This window comes from Chelonia mydas, chromosome 5, assembly GCF_015237465.2.
Source record: "Chelonia mydas isolate rCheMyd1 chromosome 5, rCheMyd1.pri.v2, whole genome shotgun sequence".
NCBI lineage: Eukaryota > Metazoa > Chordata > Testudines > Cheloniidae > Chelonia > Chelonia mydas.
The window spans coordinates 83,804,821-83,824,564 of record NC_051245.2 but is presented as its reverse complement, the minus strand read 5'-3'; the positions used below and the strand labels follow the sequence as shown (position 1 = coordinate 83,824,564).

At 40.7% G+C, this 19,744-nt stretch overlaps 1 protein-coding gene across 1 annotated transcript in view; it reads left to right on the top strand.

Annotated features, from left to right (window-relative positions):
• Positions 1 to 2,693: 2,693 nt before the first annotated feature.
• Positions 2,694 to 19,744, top strand: part of LOC122465761 (tip elongation aberrant protein 1-like) — a 34,232-nt gene continuing 17,181 nt past the window's right edge. Inside the window, exons 1-6 of the mRNA XM_043546240.1 lie at positions 2,694 to 2,887; positions 3,762 to 3,830; positions 7,295 to 7,367; positions 7,714 to 7,756; positions 8,628 to 8,706; positions 14,488 to 14,576. Coding sequence (XP_043402175.1) covers positions 3,769 to 3,830; positions 7,295 to 7,367; positions 7,714 to 7,756; positions 8,628 to 8,706; positions 14,488 to 14,576 — 346 coding nt within the window. The 5' untranslated portion in view covers positions 2,694 to 2,887; positions 3,762 to 3,768. The remainder of the gene's footprint in view (positions 2,888 to 3,761; positions 3,831 to 7,294; positions 7,368 to 7,713; positions 7,757 to 8,627; positions 8,707 to 14,487; positions 14,577 to 19,744) is intronic.

Below are 19,744 nucleotides of genomic sequence, written 5' to 3'. Positions count from 1 at the left end.
ATCTAGATTCTACTCAACCTCTACGTAGCTTTTACAGATGCCTGTCCTATAAAACACCAACAGTTGAGTGGAGTGAGGCACTAAGCAACGGGGCTGCCATGTGATCAGGACACATTAGAGAATTTGAACACAGAGTGGAATATCATACAATGAATGAATGAAGATTTGACTAGTGGCTTGACCCGATCTTTGTGCTATGTTTCCTGGGGTGAAAGAAGTAGGAATTCATCTCTTGCTACTCCCAGCCAAAACAGCTACAGTTCAGTGTTCTTTTTCATCATTGAATAGAATTTTGTGTTCTGAAAGAAGACTCCTTCTGCCTGTTCATGTGAACGAACTAATGAGCATATCAGTTGAAGGAATGGAAGTACCGGACAACGAGAAGCCTCTAAAGATGAACGCATTGCATTCAAGAAGTTCATTAACAGAGTTATGCAAAATTATAACAAGAAACCAAGAAGGATGTAGACGTAGTGCATCATAGAAGGCTTGAGTAGCCAACTTTCATTTGTGTGATGATTTTAAAACAGGAGTTAAATCTAATAAAATGGTCATGAAACACTTTTCAGTTTTTACTATGGTGCCATAAAGCCCACCTTCACCCTCACAGTCTGACCCCTATTGTTGCTTAGCAAAGTGCACAAGAAAAGCAAAGAATAGTACTAAGACAATCTATACAATCTTCTGCAAGTGATGTCTTGCTTTAATGTCCCAAGTGGGTGGCGCTTGGGACAGCACTAGCTCCATTTCCCCCCATTTCGGCCTTAGAGCACAGCTGTCTTGGCAGGCCATGGATGGAGATGATATCACTGATGTACTGAACTGGCAAAAAACAGATTGAGAATCCACAGAGGAAGTGAAACAAAGCAGTGATGTACTCAGCTTCTGTATTCAGACCCAGCTGCAACAAGTTACAATAATCCAGCCTGGACCTGATGAACATGTGGATCGCTGTGGCCCATCTTCACCCAAAAGGAATGGACAAAGTCTCCCGGCAAAATGAAGTTGGAATTAGAGATCCATCTTTTCTCTTCCACCTTGCAAGAAAAAGAACAAGGTGAACATAGGCAATGGATACATTTTTTTCTTCAACAAGGAAAACATATATGCTACTCTCATGTATATCTGCTCACTTAGGGCTTAACAAAATTTATGTAATCTGAGTATATAAAGCAGGAGGTCTGTGATCTTAGTTGCTTCCACAGGGCAAGAAATATTTGTTTCCTTCTCCCTGTGCTGATGAAGGTGCTCATAAAGCAAAAATGATCAATTTATGTACATAGCCAGTACTGATTGTATGTAATATAGCGCCTAACACATTCTGGTCCATTATTGGGGGGACCACTATGCAAGTAATAATAACAATAGGAAAAAATGTGTATGTTCTTTGGCCTCCTCTGCTGGTTGAATCTCACTGGAGCGTGGCCTGGATGTTAGTTGATGGAATTTAGATAAACATCTAACACTATAAAATAGAAAAGTAAGATAAGCAAAATAGCTATTGTAGGTGCATTAAGATTGTTATGAGAAACTTTACTTTTGTATTTCCTGACTTGTGATTGTTTAAAATTATAATCTTGATATTATGTGAACATAAGGGAGGTTGTTTTTGATAGTTAAATGCTGAGCCCACTAAGTCTAAATAATAAATAATGTCATTTCCTTTTTGTGTGTGTGTTTAAGAATAATGAAAAAATAGGTTCATTATCTCACCTAAATTTAGTGAAATTAAATTAAATTGGGGATAAATCACTAGTCTATTTACATATTTAAAAAAGAAAACAACTGAAAGTCTTATCTTTCACACAGAGAACTGCAAACAGGTAAAAAAAAAAAAATGCATGAGAATTAAAACTACCCCCCACTAAGATTATAATGTAGTGATTTTTACCAATAAGACAGCCCACTGGAAAAAGAAATAATTTTATTTAATACCACCTGAGAAATGTCAGAGCTCCATTTTCAGCAAGACACTTAAGCATTCCGTCTGCAGTCAGTGCATACAACTCTAATTCAGTATGAATTGTGGGAAACAAGAGCAGTATGCAGCCTTAACAATGCAAATTACCTGCATTTCCTGATCTCTAAATACACCTATCATAGCTGAGATGTCTCTCTACCATTATCATTATTTATCTAACATGCTTAACGATCAAAGAACTCCCAAATTGCCAATCTCCTTCATATAGAAAAGCAATGGAATGGTTGTGTATATTGGAGAATTAGTTTCTACAGCAACAATGAAACAGGATTTTATTTTTAATTTTGTGGTCTGGAATGACTTCAGTGAAAATCATAATCACATATCAAAACAGCAACCAATGTACCGTGCACTTCATTTTCAATGAACATGGACCGAGTGAAACTGCTTCTAATTTAGTAGAATGAAAGTCCCAAAGTTTCAATGTGTTACAATTTCATTTATACTGAAATTTTGTTTACAGGCCCAGATCTTTTCTCTTTTCCTCAGGAGTTCAACATTTGGTGGTAGTAGACTTATTTTACCATGACAGGTGTCCACTGTTTTATAAGGTATCTCAGACTAATTATTCTAATAATAAAAAGCATAGTCTTTGTTAAATTAACCAAATATTTAAAAAAATCAGCTGCTGACTGCAACTCTGATGGTTCATGAATGCAGCACCTGTAAAGTATCTTTTTAACCTGCAATGTGTTTCAGTCACCCAGAAATAATGCTGCATCAGAGAAATAACGTAAGGTGTGCACCTCTCTCTGTGTACCTTTGTGTCATAGCAACTGCTATCAATGTAGGTAAAGAATGAACTGGAGCTGAATAAATGAGACCAGAGATTAATTTCTGGCAGCGTACTTAACCTACAGAAACAGTCATTATCTCCTGCACGAGTGCAAGAAACACGCACAACAGGTGAGTGAAATATGGAGCTGCTGATCAGTAGAAGAACAACAAAAGAGGAGTATACTTCTGACTCATTCATGGTCAGTATTTAAACTTTTTCTCATGCCAAGTAGAGCTTTTTAGCTTGGAAAACCTATCAGAACTGCTATGCAGTATATGAAATACCATTAACAAATTGTGGCAAATTGCCGGCACTACTTCGATTTGTCTTGCTCTTTCTCTTTTTGGGGAGGGTTCAGGGCACCGTTTATCACCCCTTTGAACTGGGGTATTAACTCCCTCTTCTAGGACACTAGTGGGGCAAGTGGAGCAGGAGGGACCCAGGCCCTACTCCAGGTCCTACTCTACTCCAGGTCCCAGCTCAGGAGCCCTAAGGATAGCAGTAAACTGTTTGAACCTGTTCCTTCCCCTAGGCTACTTCCCTCTCCTGCCCTTCAGCTTGTGGGGCTTCCTGCCCTCCCTCTGCACAAACCAGGTGTCACTTTACCTAGGGTCTTGGTTTTCTTAGCCCACCACAGCACTTCTCCAAACTCTCCTCTGCTTCCCTCCAAACTGCTCTCTGCTCCAACACCAATCCACTCTGCTTCAACTCCTTCCCTTGTCTGATTGAAGCAGGGGGGTTTTATCAGGTGACTGGCTTCAGGTGCTTTAATTAATCTATAGCAAACTTTCTTCCCTCTACAGGGAATAAGGCTCCCTTCTAACACTCTCGTGCTGCCCTCTGGCCATGCTGTATCACAAAATATTACGTACAACTGATTAATAAAGAAATACTGGCTATTGGTTTTCTTTTAAATCTGTTCTTTTTAAACACCTGTACAAAATCAAGAACATTCATAGATTTTGGAATTTTCTTGCTGACTATATATATTTTTCTGAATAGTTCAAAGATGGCATTAGCAAGTGGACATTGGATTAGAACAGAGGTAATTGGAGACTCTCCAAGCCCTAGGTATGTCATAAGTAATAACGTACTATTGTTTACCAGTCTCCTTCAAATAGTGTGTTTTCTGTTTTACTTTTATACAGTAAAAGTGTGAGTTGAATTTAGTTCATGTTGTTGCACCTAATTTGGCCTATGAATAAGAAAATCAGCTGTTATTCAAACAGTGTTTTACATTGTCTATCTGCCCTTACAGCTTAACATTAATTAAAAATCACATATCTTTCAGATGAAATATAAAACTGAGATTCTGGTCACTTGTGATTACATAAGATCCCATAATAAATTTTTTGCGGGGTTGGCAAACTTCTTGGCTCGAGGGCCACATTGGGGAATAGAAATTGTATGGCGGGTCATGAATGCTCACAAAATTGGGGTTAAGGTATGCGAGGGGTAAAAGCTCTGGTTGGGGGTGTGGGCTCTGAGGTGGGGCTGGGGATGAGGAGTTTGGGCTGTAAGATTGTGCTCTGGGCTGGGACTGAAGGGTTCGGAGGGAAGGAGGGGGATCAGGGCTGGGGCAGGGGTGCGGGAAAGGGTGCAGGTTCTGGCTTGGGGTGCAGGCTCTGGGGTGGGGCTGCGGATGAGAGGTTTGGGGTGCAGGAGGGTGCTCCAGGCTGGGACGGGGTTGGGGCATGAGGAAAGGCCCAGGGGTGCAGGCTCTGAGTGGCGCTTACCTCAAGCGGCTCCTGGAAGCAGTGGCATGTTCCTTCTCTGGCTCCTACGCGGAGGCGCAGCCAGGTAGCTCTGCACGCTGCCCCATCCACAGGCACTGCCCCTGCAACTCCCATTGGTGCACTGGAGGGGGCCATTGGAGCGCGTAGGAGCCGGATCGGGGCCATGCCATGGCTTCTGGGAGCTGAATGGTGTGGCCCACAACCCTGCGCCCCAGCTAGAGCGCCAGAGTGGGGCAATGCTATGGCCCCTGACCCTGCGCCCTGGCTGGAGGGGGGCCAAGCCACATGGTGTGGCCCCCAACCCAGCGCCCCAGCCAGAGCGGGGCCGAGCCACATGGTGCGGCCGTGACCCAGTGCCCCAGCCAGAGTGCCAGAGTGGGGCCGAGCCATGTGGTCCAGCTCCTGACCCCGCTCCACAGCGGGAGCTCATGGGCTGCCTTAAAACAGCTTGCAGGTTGAATCCGGTCTGCAGGCAGTAGTCGTCGTCCCCCCCCGTCCCCCCCGCGCTAGTATTATAAAAGTATTATAGTATTATAAAAGCAGTTTGTAAAGAGCTTTGGGATCTTGCCAAATAAGGGTTGTATACACAAGGTAATTCTGATGATGATGATTATTATTATTATTTCACTTCACTCATTATGACAGAGTGCCTTAGTTATCCATCACTCACTGAAGAAAACTCTCAATTTTTTTTTAGCTATTATAGATATCAGAGTACTTTATTTACCTCCTAAAATTTAAAAAAGTTCATGGTGTTAAGCAGATGTGCTTAATATATTTGAAAATTTGCGTATATTTTAGTAGTTTAAACATCCATATGCACCTTAGGATCTGTGTGTGCAAATGTGTTTACAGTAGGCCTATAGTTTTTAAAGTGGCAAGTGCTATTCCAGCAGAAACTGGGGAGGGAACCACTCCCTACCAACCATTAATTTGTTTGAAAAAATATTAATGGGATATATCAAGTCTAGATAAAAGTAGGAGATGAGTAGGGGTGTTGTAAAAAGGAGCTTCTTTAATGAGGGGCGGGGAAAGAGTTTATGGACAGAATATATAAAATTAATTCTTTTCTTGACGCTAATGGTCCATCACGTCATTTATTGATTTTAATAAACCTAACCACACAGGCACTTGGTGATATTTTTTTTTTAATTTACTGAAATTCTGTAAATATTTTTGTTTGGTCATTAATTTTCTAACCTTTGTACTTGGATACTTAATCACAGCTGAAGCTGTGCTGGAACATTCTTTATATTTGAACAATTCATCTCTGGAAAACAACTATGTCCCAGGGCTTGGTAACTAGAAGGACACACTGGTGATAATAATCTAAAGGATTTTTTTATTTCCACTTCTCATCTGCTACAGTGGCCCGTGCTGCTTCATGTGTTTGAAGTGCCAATATTCCAATCACGCAGCAGAATGTGCTTTCTTCTATTTTTGACAATCAGGTTCTCTGTTTACAGTGCTCTCTCCTGGATTGCTTAGTACCAGAGAAACTTTGCTTGTATTAGTTTCAGTTATTCCTTGACATTAGACAGCCCATGGAATAAAACAGTCCTAAGAGCAAGCTATATCTAGGTGTGACTAAATAAGACTGAAAAAATTACAAAGAGCTTCTCATGTCACTAGCAAAGCCCTGTGGAGATATTTCTGGAAGTGCTAAGCCAACCACTAGTATTATCTGCAATGGGAGAGAAAAGAAAGAGGTAGATTGAACACCAATGCTCCCCTAAAGTGGAGATGGAGAGGGGGATGGAAGACACACTGCTTCTGTGTGAGAAGGGCTTTTGTCTTCCCTTGAGAGTTACCAAATTAGGAAATCTCTAGGTGTCTAAAGAATCATTTCTGACAAGAAATGAGAGAATCATAGGAGTATCAAAAGACCTTGGGGATGTGGGCTTCAAACTATTAAAAGAATCACACAGTATTTGTTTCTAAACATCTAGCTCAGTGGTGGGCAACCTGCAGCCCAGAGGCTGCATGCGGCCCATCAGGGTAATCTGATTATGGGCCATGAGACATTTTACTAATATTGACCGCCTGCAGGCACAGCCCTCCACAGCTCCCAGGAGCCGCGGTTCTCTGTTCCTGGCCACTGGGAGCTGCGGGGGGTGGTGCCTTCAGACGGTCAATGTCAGCAAAATTTCTCACTGCCTGAAATCAAATTACCCTGATAGGCCGCATGTGGCCCGCAGGCTGCCCACCACTGATCTAGCACAAACTTTTTGCCCTAAACTTCAAAGCATCTGCAGTTTACTCCACCTATCCATCCAACTATTTTGTTGTGAGGTTGACTCCTGCCCTCACTCTGCCAATGAGGACAGCCTCAATAGTTTGCATCTCCCAGAATCAATTTCAGGCTCTCTCCCTTACTGTTACTTGTGTGCAGGAAAAGCCTCCACCTTCAGGTTCCTCCTTAAAACTTACCTCTGCTGCTATGCATACAGAAAACTAGCACTGGATAATGGGTAGGGTGGTGGCAAGCTGTGATTCCTGCTACTGATGCTCTATGAATTGTGCCCTGTGCTTATCTGAACTGCCATCCTAATATTTGATAGCCCATCCTCTTCCTCTTCCCTTCCCTGACATGTATGTAATTTAGGCAATAAACACTTTGGGACACTGATTCTTGTACAGTGTCTAGCACAATCAAGCCCTGACATGGCTGAGATTTCTTGTTGTTACCACAATATAAATGGCAAATAGTCATAATGAACAGCCTTGAAAGAAGAAAAAAATATTGCACAGTCATGTCAACGACTCAGGTTATTCACCATTGTTCTGTTTCATTTTTAGGCATGGACATGCATTGACAATGGCAGGCAACATAGTATTTGTATTTGGAGGCTGTTCCATTTATAATACCTTTGTAAGTGTAGCTGGGTATCCTTGCCGTAATTTATTGAACTGTTAACACTGAGCAATTTGCTGTAGAACTGTATTCAATGACAACATTTTTATTTTAAATCTAGTTTTACTGTTTGTTGTTCTGAGTTCAGAAATGTTTACTTAAGAATCGTTGCAGAAGCATTCCATCTATTGTGTGCTGTGATGTATTTCAGTATTACACCCACTGCTCCCTGGTAACAATCTGTGTATTATTCTTGTACCAGTCACTTTTTAATTAAAAGGGTTTTCCCTACTTTGGTGGCATTATTAATGTCCTGAAAATAAATATATCAACTTCAATTTCTCTCTCTGTCTCTCTCCCCCAGGATGATCAGCAAACATATTTCAATGACTTCTACATGTTGACAAGTGAGATATTATTCATCTTTTATGGCAGGCAAAATACTCATAGGTTTATTCCTCTTTTTTGGGTTTGCACGTATTTCACTGCGATAGGATGATTATTTGTTATACATATAACGTGTTATCACCATAGAAATAGTGAAGGGTTACTGAAAAAAGCAGTGAGACCAAGACTAAAATTGCTAAACAATAGTTTACAAATTATTTCAGGTTTTCTTCCTGTTCTGCTAGGTTTGAATAGATGTACTGAAACAAAAGCTGCATAATCATAATTCTCCATGGATTTGAATGTACTTAATATGATCAACCAATGTCTCCTCACTTAGTGTTACCAAGATATCTTGTTTAGATATATTTTACAATCTATTTGCTGATCTGCTGTGATTAATTATTTCTTTGTATTTCTGGAGCAGTGATATTAGTATAATATGCTGCTGCCAAATTACTAGCGCACAGAATGCCCAAATTCATGAGTGAAGTTTCTCAGCTTGAGACACATACTGCTTGCAGCCAGACATATTGCAAAGGTAATGAGTTTGTCTTGGAAGGACAAAGAGGAAGGGTAAGGGACTAGTAGGTCAAAGTTTTCTTCTTGCAGCTGGTTGACACTCCGTGGCTCACAATGGGAACTAGTTTCACAGGAAGCAGTACAATCTTTTTCTCAAACAAAAATAAAAAGATTGCAGGAAGAATAAGGAAAGTCTATGAAGTTATTTTTAAAAGTGTACTAGTTCTAAATGCGCATTATGAGAGAATCTTATTGAGAATTTGAAGCATAACACTCCTTTTCAAACTTACTTTCCAGTGTGTTTATCTAATTATGTTTTATAGAATGATACTGATTTTAATAATCCAACATATCCTTATTTATCAACAGTTACTCTTACTGATTTGACTTGGGAGAGGATACCTCATGATGGACATATTCCTTGTGCCAGAGAAGGTCATACACTTTGGTAAGCAAAGAATTCAGAACGTTTCCTGCGATAGTTTGATAAATCTTTAGGTCATTCTCTCACACTTCCTCATTGTTATTTGGACAACATTTTGTTCATTTAAGTAGTGAACGCTTGTAGTATTACTCCACATGCTAATCAGCAACTTTTGAAAAATTAAATCACGTAAGGAAAAATCAAATCTTTCCGTTTCAGGAGAATTACTAAAAAGCCTGAATTCTGGTGGTGACTTAAAAATTGGAGATCACATTCAACAATTATTAGAATAAAAAACTAAATGGATTGTTATAGCATCTGTCTTTTTCTGTAGACAAAGCTCCCAGAATTCAAAACTGGATATAGCATCAAGCGATACAAAAAATCATGAAGAATTAAATAAGGATACACCATTAAAGAAATGAAAATAAATAATAAAAGCTAGTAGTGGCAACAGAAGAATTTACTCATAAGTAAATATATCGGTAACATTCTGGATTGTTCAAGTGCCTAAAAGTTGTGGATTGCAACTATTGCAGGCCAGCCTATTTAGACGAAAGAAAGTTTGCTTAATTCTGCATTCCACAGCTGCAGGATGTGGAAGATTTCCCACGCTTGATTAGCAGTTGTTGTGGCAAATTTCAGCTTGATTGGACTGTAGTTTTTCTTCAGAGGTTCATCGAAAAATTCCTTGATATTCAAAAGTTTATGGTTGTACCCAAGATTCACCCATAGAAATGTGTGTTTCACGTTCCTATTTGATAACTATCAAATTAGAAAGTAAGTATGCCTCCTTCCTGCCAGAGCCTTTCTTCACTGCATGTAGCTATACACCGCAACGTGGACAATCCATCTTTTCACTGTGGCATGTGGTTACACACTGCCACAAGTATCATAGCCTAAATAGTATGTAAGAGATTTTGGTAGATGATTCATTTGATCACAGATAAATGCCATTTTAAAAACCTGTAAAGGTGCCATTGCTAATGAATAGCCAGACTTACTGTTGAGTTCTTAGAGAAGAAAGGCATGAAAGATTTTGTAGCATACAGACATTTTTAAAGATTATTTTTGAGATCATAAATTTTAAATGGTAACAATCACTTGGGTTCCAGTGTACTCCTCTGCTATTTGGTGTGAATGGGAGCAAACCGCAGAAATCTCATGTGGTTGAGAAAGAGGCTATGGGAAAGGCAATTGCATAGTAGCATTTTCTCCTACAGGGTAGCCAGCAGCAGCCACTACATGACCATTTTAGGAAACCACTTTATACGGCAATTCCATCTTTACCTCAACCTCTTTAGTTCATTCTGTGTATTGAATGTTGCTGGGAGCAGCATTATTTCTAGCTCTATACTCCGGTCACCCAACAGGAGAAATCATTCAGTGCAGGCACTGACCAAGACACTATGAATTCCATATTTCTTTAATAATTAACACACAGGCAAAAAATTTCAAACATGTGTGCCTAAAGGTAGGCTCCTTGATAAGAGTGGCCTGATTTTCAGAGGTGCTGAGCAACTGCAGCTCCCGTTGACATCACTTGTGTTCCCAAGAAAAAATGGTTTTTAAGTGATCTGCACTTCCCTTGACTTTAAGAAAAGCTGTGTTGGATCATATTAAAGAAGTTCTGTATTAAAATCACAAATGAGTTTGATTCCCCATAGTTTAAATTCCAGGGTATTACTAATTAAGAGGTCTCTTGGTTTTTGGTACTGTTTCTCTCCCTCTATGTGTGAAACTTGCAAGCTGCTAATTGTGTTAGTACATTCTAAGACAGAGTCTGTTCTCAAAGCAATTCACAGAGAGAGAGAGACTCAAAGCAATACTCTAACAACAGAAACAGCACCCAGAAACTCCCCGCCCTTTTGTTGTATTAACAATTGTGATTAAAATAGAGATAGAGGATGTATGTGGATGGATGCTTGGTGTGGATAATAACTAAATGATCAGGGAGGTGCCAGCCTAAGAATCCAGTGTCCATCGGCTGAAGAAGGCGTGAAGTGGAAATAAGCAGAGGACCCCCGGAGGGCAGACTGGAATCCACCCAACAGTCTCAAGAATGGGAGAACCAAAGAACAAGATAACATCTTGGAGCCGTCAGGAATGTGCTATCTGCTGATTGATTCAGCAACAGCATGATGAAGCAATTCCCATAGACTGGCATAGGAAGAAATTCCTATAAAAATAGACTCTAAAAAGTGAGAACTTTGGGGTCTGATTCTGCAAACCAACTTCCAGGAGCATCAGATGAGCATCTGACAAGGCCCTGCTCCCTCCTCATGTCCAGGCCACCTGGCCAGTGGCCTGGCATGAGCAACTCTAAGGCTGGTAACTATGATAACAACTTTGCAGAACCTGTGTGTGTGTGTATGAATATGAATGAATGTGTGAATAAAGATGAGATTGAATGGAATGTTACAGCTGTAACTAACTGCTTACTATGATTCTTTCTGTATTCACAATAAATGTGGTATTTTGCCTTTTTCCCTTTAATAAGATCCTGCTGGTTTTTATTTTATTGGTACAACAGCTGTAGGTGCTCAGGATAAGGCCTTTGTTTTTAGCCTAGTTTTAGGCATCAAGTTTAAAAATTTTGGACACAGTATCTCTGTAAAATAAGGGACGGATATCCAGAACACTGTTTTTATTGGTTTCAGAGTAGCAGCCGAGTTAGTCTGTATTCATAAAAAGAAAAGGAGTACTTGTGGCACCTTAGAGATTAACCAATTTATTTGAGCATAAGCTTTTGTGAGCTACAGCTCACTTCATCGGATGCATTCAGTGGAAAACACAGTGAGGAGATTTATATACACACAGAACATGAAAAAATGGGTGTTTATCATGCACACTGTAAGGAGAGTGATCACTTAAGATGAGCTATTACGAGCAGGAGTGTGGGGGGGAGGGAGAAAACCCTTTGTAGTGATAATCAAGGTGGGCCATTTCCAGCAGTTAACAAGAACGTCTGAGGAACAGTGGTGGGGGGGGGAGGGAATAAACAAGGGGAAATAATTTTACTTTGTGTAATGACTCAACCACTCCCAGTCTCTATTCAAGGCTAAGTTAATTGTATCCAATTTGCAAATTAATTCCAATTCAGCAGTCTCTCGTTGGAGTCTTTCTGAAGTCTTTTTGTTGAAGAATTGCCACTTTTAGGTCAGAAAACGAGTGACCAGAGAGACTGAAGTGTTCTCCGACTGGTTTATGAATGTTATAATTCTTGACATCTCATTTGTGTCCATTTATTCTTTTACGTAGATACTGTCCAGTTTGACCAATGTACATGGCAGAGGGGCATTGCTGGCACATGATGACATATATCACATTGGTAGATGTGCAGGTGAACGAGCCTCTGATAGTGTGGCTGATGTGATTAGGCCCTATGATGGTGTCCCCTGAATAGATATATGGACACAGTTGGCAACGGGCTTTGTTGCAAGGATAGGTTCCTGGGTTAGTGGTTCTGTTGTGTGGTTGCTGGTGAGTATTTGCTTCAGGTTGGGGGACTGTCTGTAGGCAAGGACTGGGCTGTCTCCCAAGATTTGTGAGAGCGATGGGTCGTCCTTCAGGATAGGTTGTAGATCCTTGATGATGCGTTGGAGAGGTTTTAGTTGGGGGCTGAAGGTGACGGCTAGTGGCGTTCTGTTATTTTCTTTGTTGGGCCTGTCCTGTAGTAGGTGACTTCTGGGTACTCTTCTGGCTCTGTCAATCTGTTTCTTCACTTCAGCAGGTGGGTACTGTAGTTGTAAGAATGCTTGATAGAGATCTTGTAGGCGTTTGTCTCTGTCTGAGGGGTTGGCGCAAATGCGGTTGTATCGTAGAGCTTGGCTGTAGACAATGGATCGTGTGGTGTGGTCTGGGTGAAAGCTGGAGGCATGTAGGTAGGAATAGCGGTCAGTAGTTTTCCAGTATAGGGTGGTGTTTATGTTACCATCGCTTATTAGCACCATAGTGTCCAGATGGAGTAGATCAGTATTATCCCCCTTTATACAGATAAGAGTCCTTGTGCCTCACTCTTGTTAAATGTTTTGATAAATCTGTGACTGAGTCAGGAATAGGGTTTAGGAGACTTGCCTCTGAGCACCTTCTTTTGAACCACATTCCCTCCTTTATTCTTTCAGTCTAGGTGTATTTATTTATTTGTCATCACAATATACTTGTGATTTGGGGGTTTATAGTAAACAAGTACAATTTGCCTTTTCAGAAATGTTTTATTTTGTTGGTTAGAACTCAATGTGACACGTACAGTACTACAAACAGACAGAATTCCTGAGAGACAAACAATTGTATAGCAAGGAGTCCTCAGTGATAAGAGACAAGTGGGAGTCTGGCTGTGAAGAAAATAACTGACTTCACTTTATTTTAAAATGGTCTCTACTTGAGGCTTACATTTATAATCTCTAACTTCCATAACATGGCCCCAGGTGGGCCATAACAGTGGACTCTTTAAGTTTGCCTGCTCCTGCAAGGTAAATAGACACTGATGTCCAAGATACAAAAGACTTGTGATTTGGCTTACGTTAATTAAGCCTGCTGTTCTGAAATACTGTAATTATCCAGCTTCTTGGCTCAAGAAATCTAGATTTTCATAATAACATCCATTAATTCATCTTCATGTAAGTGAAATTTGTTAGGGATACTGGAATGCATTAGATGTTAAATACTGCCTTGTTTTCCAGGAATGATAATGAATCATTATAATAAGGTTGTATCCATACTTTAAGCCAATAAGTGACATGTATGTCTACAAAAAGTGCTGCTTAGTTGGAACAACCTACATAGAACAGTTGGGCATATGCAATAGGTAGAAAAAAGTGCAGCACAAAATCCTTCTTTAGCAAAACCAACACTGCAGAAATAACCACTGACTAAAAAGAAATAATTTGCACTTTATTAGCATCTTTTATCAAAGTATTATATCTCAAAAGCACTTCAAAACATTAGCTATGAAGCACTGGTGTCAATAAGATGATATATGATATTTATTTGCTGCCACTTTCAGTTCTCTATTAATATTAATACAATGTAAAAAAAAATAGAAGGAAATTGTGGCTAGAATACAAAAGTTCACATTAGGCAAATTTGAGGAAGAGACCATTTTAAAAAGTACCATTTTAACAGTGATGATGAATTAAATTTCAAATTATTGCATCAATGTGCTTTTGCTTTCCAGGTTTTTAATTTATAGATGAATTTGGTTTAAATACATAGACATGTTTCCATTTTTGGGTAAAAGGGTACTGCCAAGTATTTTCCTCAGTTAAAAAAATACAATTCATTTTTGTAATGCTTTCTTAGAAACCTGAAAATAAAATGTATTTCCTTATTTGTCATGGCATCAGCAGGAATGTGCAAAGCTCTAGAAATATTTGCTAATGGACAGCTTTTGCAGAATAGCAGGGGGTATATCCACACTTCGTTTTTAGATGTATCATGAAGCCAAAACAACACTGAATATTTTAGTTACTCAGTGATGGAGTGGGGAGAACTTTTTACTATATTCTTGGAATCAGAGGACATCTTTTTCTATAATAGTTGTAAAGTCTGTGGACCTAAACAACTTGACATTGTACCTTTTAGTAAATCTAAACAAACAGCGTCGATACTATTAGTGGGAAGGTAAAAACTTTAACCGGAATCCAGATGAAATTTTATTGCAGCTGGATACAAAATACAGTTTATATATGTGCATTGCTAACAGGAATGAATCAAGAAATGTAATGGGTTTTCTATATAAATCACTTTTAATAATTCAGGATATGTTTTATGAACCAATTGTAAAATCATTATTTTTCATTACAGTGTAGTAAGAGGGAAGATATATTTATTTGGAGGGTGTTCAACCCAGGATGCTAAAGAATGTCTTCCAGGAGTCTACAGCTTTAACCTTAGTGAGTAGAAATATAAGATTACATTTTGTACTATTTATAGTTCACTAAGGTAATGACAAGTCTAAGGGACCATTATTCAAATTAAAGCAATATGCTGCTTTCATTATGAAAACTTGCAATGATTATTTTAATGTATTAATAATCAAGACCGCCCCACATATGACTCCTAACACCTTTACCCTTCTTCAAAAATGGCATCCTTGTCTTTTTTGTATGGAAAAGACTATGCTTTCTGCAGATTGAGAGCTGTAATTTTCTTAGAATGAGAGGTTTTAGAAGATGAAACCAAAACAAAATCTGCTTTAGAATCTGCATTTATAGTGCATCTGTTGGGTTTTTTTTTATTGGCAGAAATATTTATTAGACCTAATCCCACACAAAAATTGAGATAATTCTGTGTAGATGTTGTTTCATAGTCAGTTAACTAAATAAAGATGGTTGGCAATGGATTAACTCTGTTTATTGTTATGTAGCTGTTACTCTAATTCCAGAGCTTACTTTTCCATGCCCTGTAGAGAAATAAAAGGAATACAGCTCATTTAAGAATGCCTCTTTGAGGTATTAGAGAGGCGAGGTGGGTGAGTAAATATCTTTTATTGGACCAACTTCTGTTAGTGAGAGAGATGAGTTTACACAGAACTCTTCTTCAGGTCTTCATTGACATATGTCTTCTTACTTCAGCCTCTGAGGCAATGTTATTAGTGGGTGAGATTCCCTGCTGTAAGCTTTCCAAGTGAAAGGTTAATTCTATACCAAATGTCAGTTCATGATGCACTACATTTCAAGTCAGACTAACTAGTTCCACAAAGGAACATACTTTTAAGCACTGAGCTAGACCTGGGGCAAGACCCTCTAAAAGTTATAATTTTAAGCATTCATACATTAAAAAAAAAATAAAACTTTAATGGCTACATTTTGCAAAGTTAATGTACAAGTCACTTTCCCAGACATGTTGCATAATGTACATTATATATTTGGTTTGGGGGGGAAGTGGGTTTTCCCCCAAAGATTAATGCATGTTTTCAGTGTATATTCACATTGCTTAGGCAGAGGCCATGAATATAAACACGATCTATATCACTTTGTACTGTATGACCATTGGATTTATTTATTTTGCAAAGTAAAAAACATTAAATAGTAGTCAAAAGTAAGGGCCAAATTTTCAAAATATTATGCACAAAAGTGCACGAGCACCTCGCCTAGATATACTGATATCCCTGACTTCAGAATACGCATTAGGGCAACACACACAGTTTGCTTTGTATGTGACCCTAATTTGCCTACACACATTAGGAGATTTGCACAAGATTTTGGAAAGCTTTCTGAAGGTGATTACTATGTAATTTGGCTCAAAAATCAAGAGCAGAATTCAGTAATTACAAAAATATATTATTGAGTTGGTCTATAAAAACATTATTACAATAAACCTGTTTAAGATTGTTGGTAATACTATAAAAAGTTGCTGGTAACAGAGATGTGACCTATGATATATGTACTCTCTATACAAACGATTTAACACAGCAGACATGCTGTACGGCTTCCGACGTATAAATGAGGTAAACTTGTTATTCATTTTGCTTTGTTTTGCTATTCTGCAAAAATAACACATTTTTTAAAGGCTTTAGCTTTTTTGATAAATAAGCTTTTTTATTATTTTTTTCAAGTAAGTAGCAACAGAAATAAAGGAACAAGTAACAGACAAGGTGTGTACAAACCAAATTCATGATGTAAATTTACAAAACAATGAAAATAAAAAGTGCAGTCTCAGACAGTTTATCATTATTTGAAAAGATGAGTATACCATCTCATGAGCATGGAAGTACACTTTTTATGCTAATGTTTAATATGTGAGTTAAAGGCCTGATATAAGTCCCATTGAAGTCAATGGGATTCTTTCCAATGACTTCAATGGGCTTTGGATTGAGCCTTGACCCTACCACTACCCCACCACTGTCTGTGGACACCTGCAAGGGGGGAATCTCACGCAACAGGGAGGAGGATTTTGTGGAGGAGGAGAATGCGCAACAGGCAAGCAGTGAATCTGTGCTCCCCGGCAGCCAGGACCTTTTCATCACACTGGAGCCAATACCCTCCCCAGGCGGGATCCCCGACCCTGAAGCTGGAGAATACACCTCTGGTGAGTGCGCATTTGTAACTACAGTACAGGGTTAAAAAGCAATAGTGTTTAATGTTTGATTTGCCCTGAAGAATTGGGATGCATTCGCGGTCAGTACAGCTACTGGAAAAGTCTGTTCACATGTCTGTGGATGGAGCGGGAATCCTCCAGGGACATCTCCATGAAGCTCTCCTGGAGGTACTCTGAAAGTATTCTGGAATCATTGTAGCACAAAGCATGGCAGCGAATAGTCCTGGGTTTTGGCCTCATTCAAGCAACATTCGGTCTATATTTTTCTGTGTTAGCCTCAGGAGAGTGATATGGTCACCTGGTTGAAATAGGGGAATTTTTGTAAGGGAACAGTAAAAGGACCTCATTCATGCTGGGCTGTTTGTGCTTGGCTAAAAGCGTTCATCCTGAAGAATAGCCACATGGTGGGGTGGGGGGGAGGTGTGTGCTGCACATCCACCCGAAAACCTCAGCCTCTCCTTTTAAATGTGAAACCCAACCCATTGCTTGCTATGGGAAAGGATGGCGCTGCAATTTGAAACCATTCCCATATGTTATGCATAAGAAGCCAACCCCGCGTACCCTTTGCCTTACCATGGCTGTCTGGAAACCGAATTCTGTTGCCCAGCCATGTGTGATGTGTCACCATACCGGCAGGCACTCAATATAAAAGGCAAAATGCGACCTTGTACCTAAAGCACATGTGCTGTCTGCTGTGAATTGCTTGATTCACTGTGAAACAGAGTCCCTTTTGTTCTCAGAAATGTATCATCTTAAATTTTACTCTCCCTTTTTGTCTTCCCCAGGTGAAAATATTTCTAGCCTCCCCTATCATCTCCGTCGCTGAGGTTATTGCAGATTAGAAGGCGAAAAAAAAGCCCTCGCAATGACATGTTTTCCGAGCTCATGCGGTCCTCTCGCACTGATAGGGCACAGCTGAATGCATGGAGGCATTCAGTGTTAGAGGCGAGGAAAGCATTAAGTGAATGTGAAGAGCAAAGGCAGGAGCGTGAAGAGCAGAGGCAGGAGGTGATGCTAAGGCTAATGGGGGAGCAAACGGATGTGATGAAGCGTCTGGTGCAGCTGCAGGAAAGCCAACAAGAGCACAGCCCCCCGCTGCATCTATTGTACAACCGCCTGACCTCCTCCCCAAGTTCCATATCGTCCTCACCCAGATACCCAAGAATGTGGGGGAGGGAAGGCTCCGGGCACCCAGCCACTCCACTCCAGAGAATGGCCCAAGCAACAGAAGGCTGTCATTCAAACAGTTTGATTTGTAGTGTGGCTACAATAAGCAATGTGGCCTTGTCCTTCCCTCCTCTCCCACCCCACCTGGGCTACCTTGTCAGTTATCTCCCCTTTTTTTTAATTAATAAAGAATGCATGGTTTCAAAACAATAGTTACTTTATTTCAAAGTGGGGAGGGTGGTTAGCTTACAGGGAATTAAAATCAACAAAGGGGGCAGGTTTGCAGCAAGGAGAAATATACACAACTGTCACAACAAAGCCTGGCCAGTCATGAAACTGGTTTTCAAAGCCTCTCTGATGCGCAGTGTGCCTTGCTGTGCTCTTCTACTCTCCCTGGTGTCTGGCTGCTTAAAATTGGACACCAGGCGATTTGCCTCAATCTCCCACCCCGCCATAAACATCTTCCCCTTACTCTCACAGAGCACACAACAAGCAGCAATAACAAAGGGAATGTTGGTTGCGCTGAGGTCTGACCTAGTCAGCAAACAGCGCCAGCGAGCTTTTAAATGTCCAAAGGCACATTCTACCACCATTCTGCACTTGCTCAGCCTACAGTTGAATTGCTCCTTACTACTGTCCAGGCTGCCTGTGTACGGCTTCATGAGCCATGGGAGCAAGGGGTAGGCTGGGTCCCCAAGGATAACTATTGGCATTTCAACATCCCCAACGGTAATTTTCTGGTCTGGGAAGTAATTTTCTGAATTTTCTGGTCTTGCAGCTGCTCAAACAGCCCGGAGTTCCTAAAGATGCGAGCGTCCTGCACCTTTCCCGGCCATCCCACGTTGATGTCTGTGAAACATCCCTTGTGATCCACCAGTGCTTGCAGCACCATTGAAAAGTGCCCCTTGTGATTTACATACTGGTTGGCAAGGTGGTCCAGTGCCAAGATAGGGATATGCGTTCCGTCTGTTGCCCCACCACAGTTAGGGAAACCCATTGCAGCAAAGCCATCGATTATGACCTGCACATTTCCCAGACTCACTACCCTTGATAACAGAACAGATGATTGCATTGGCTACTTGGATCACAGCAGCCCCCACAGTAGATTTGCCCACTCCAAACTGATTCCTGACTGACCGGTAGCAGTCAGGCTTTGCAAGCTTCCACAGGGCTATCGCCACTCGCTTCTCAGCTGCGCTTCAGGGCAGGGGAAAGCTACTCACAGAGTTCCAGGAAATTGGCCTTACGCATGCAAAAGTTTTCCAGCCACTGTGAATCATCCCATACCCGCAAGACTATGCGGTCCCACCACTCTGTGCTTGTTTGCCGGGCCCAGAATTGGTGTTCCACTGTATCAACCAGCCCCACTGCCTCCATGATGTCCCAGTTGCCACAGCCCGTGCTTTCAGGAACGTCTGTGTCCATGTCCTCATCAAAATCATCCTCGTGCTGGCTTCTCTTAGCCCAGTTCTGCATATACTCCAGGATAATGCACGAGGTGTTTACAATGCTCACAACAGCAGTGGTGAGCTGAGTGGGCTCCATGCTTGCCGTGGTATGGCATCTGCAGGAGAGCAGAGTTGCAGCGGAAGCGGAGGATGACGACGGATGCCACAAGAATAGATATTTATACAGAATGACGAGAGGACATGAGAGGTGGATTCATGGCACCAGGAGAGCAGAGTTGCAGCGGAAGTGGTGGATGACGAGAACATGGAGAAATTTGCTATTGAGACTGGGCTCATTTACAAGAGCAGGATAGGAGAGTTGCAGCGGAAGTGGTAGATGATGACGGTTAGCAGTCATACTGCACCATCTGCTGACAGCAGCACCCAGGACACAACAGCAGCAGTGA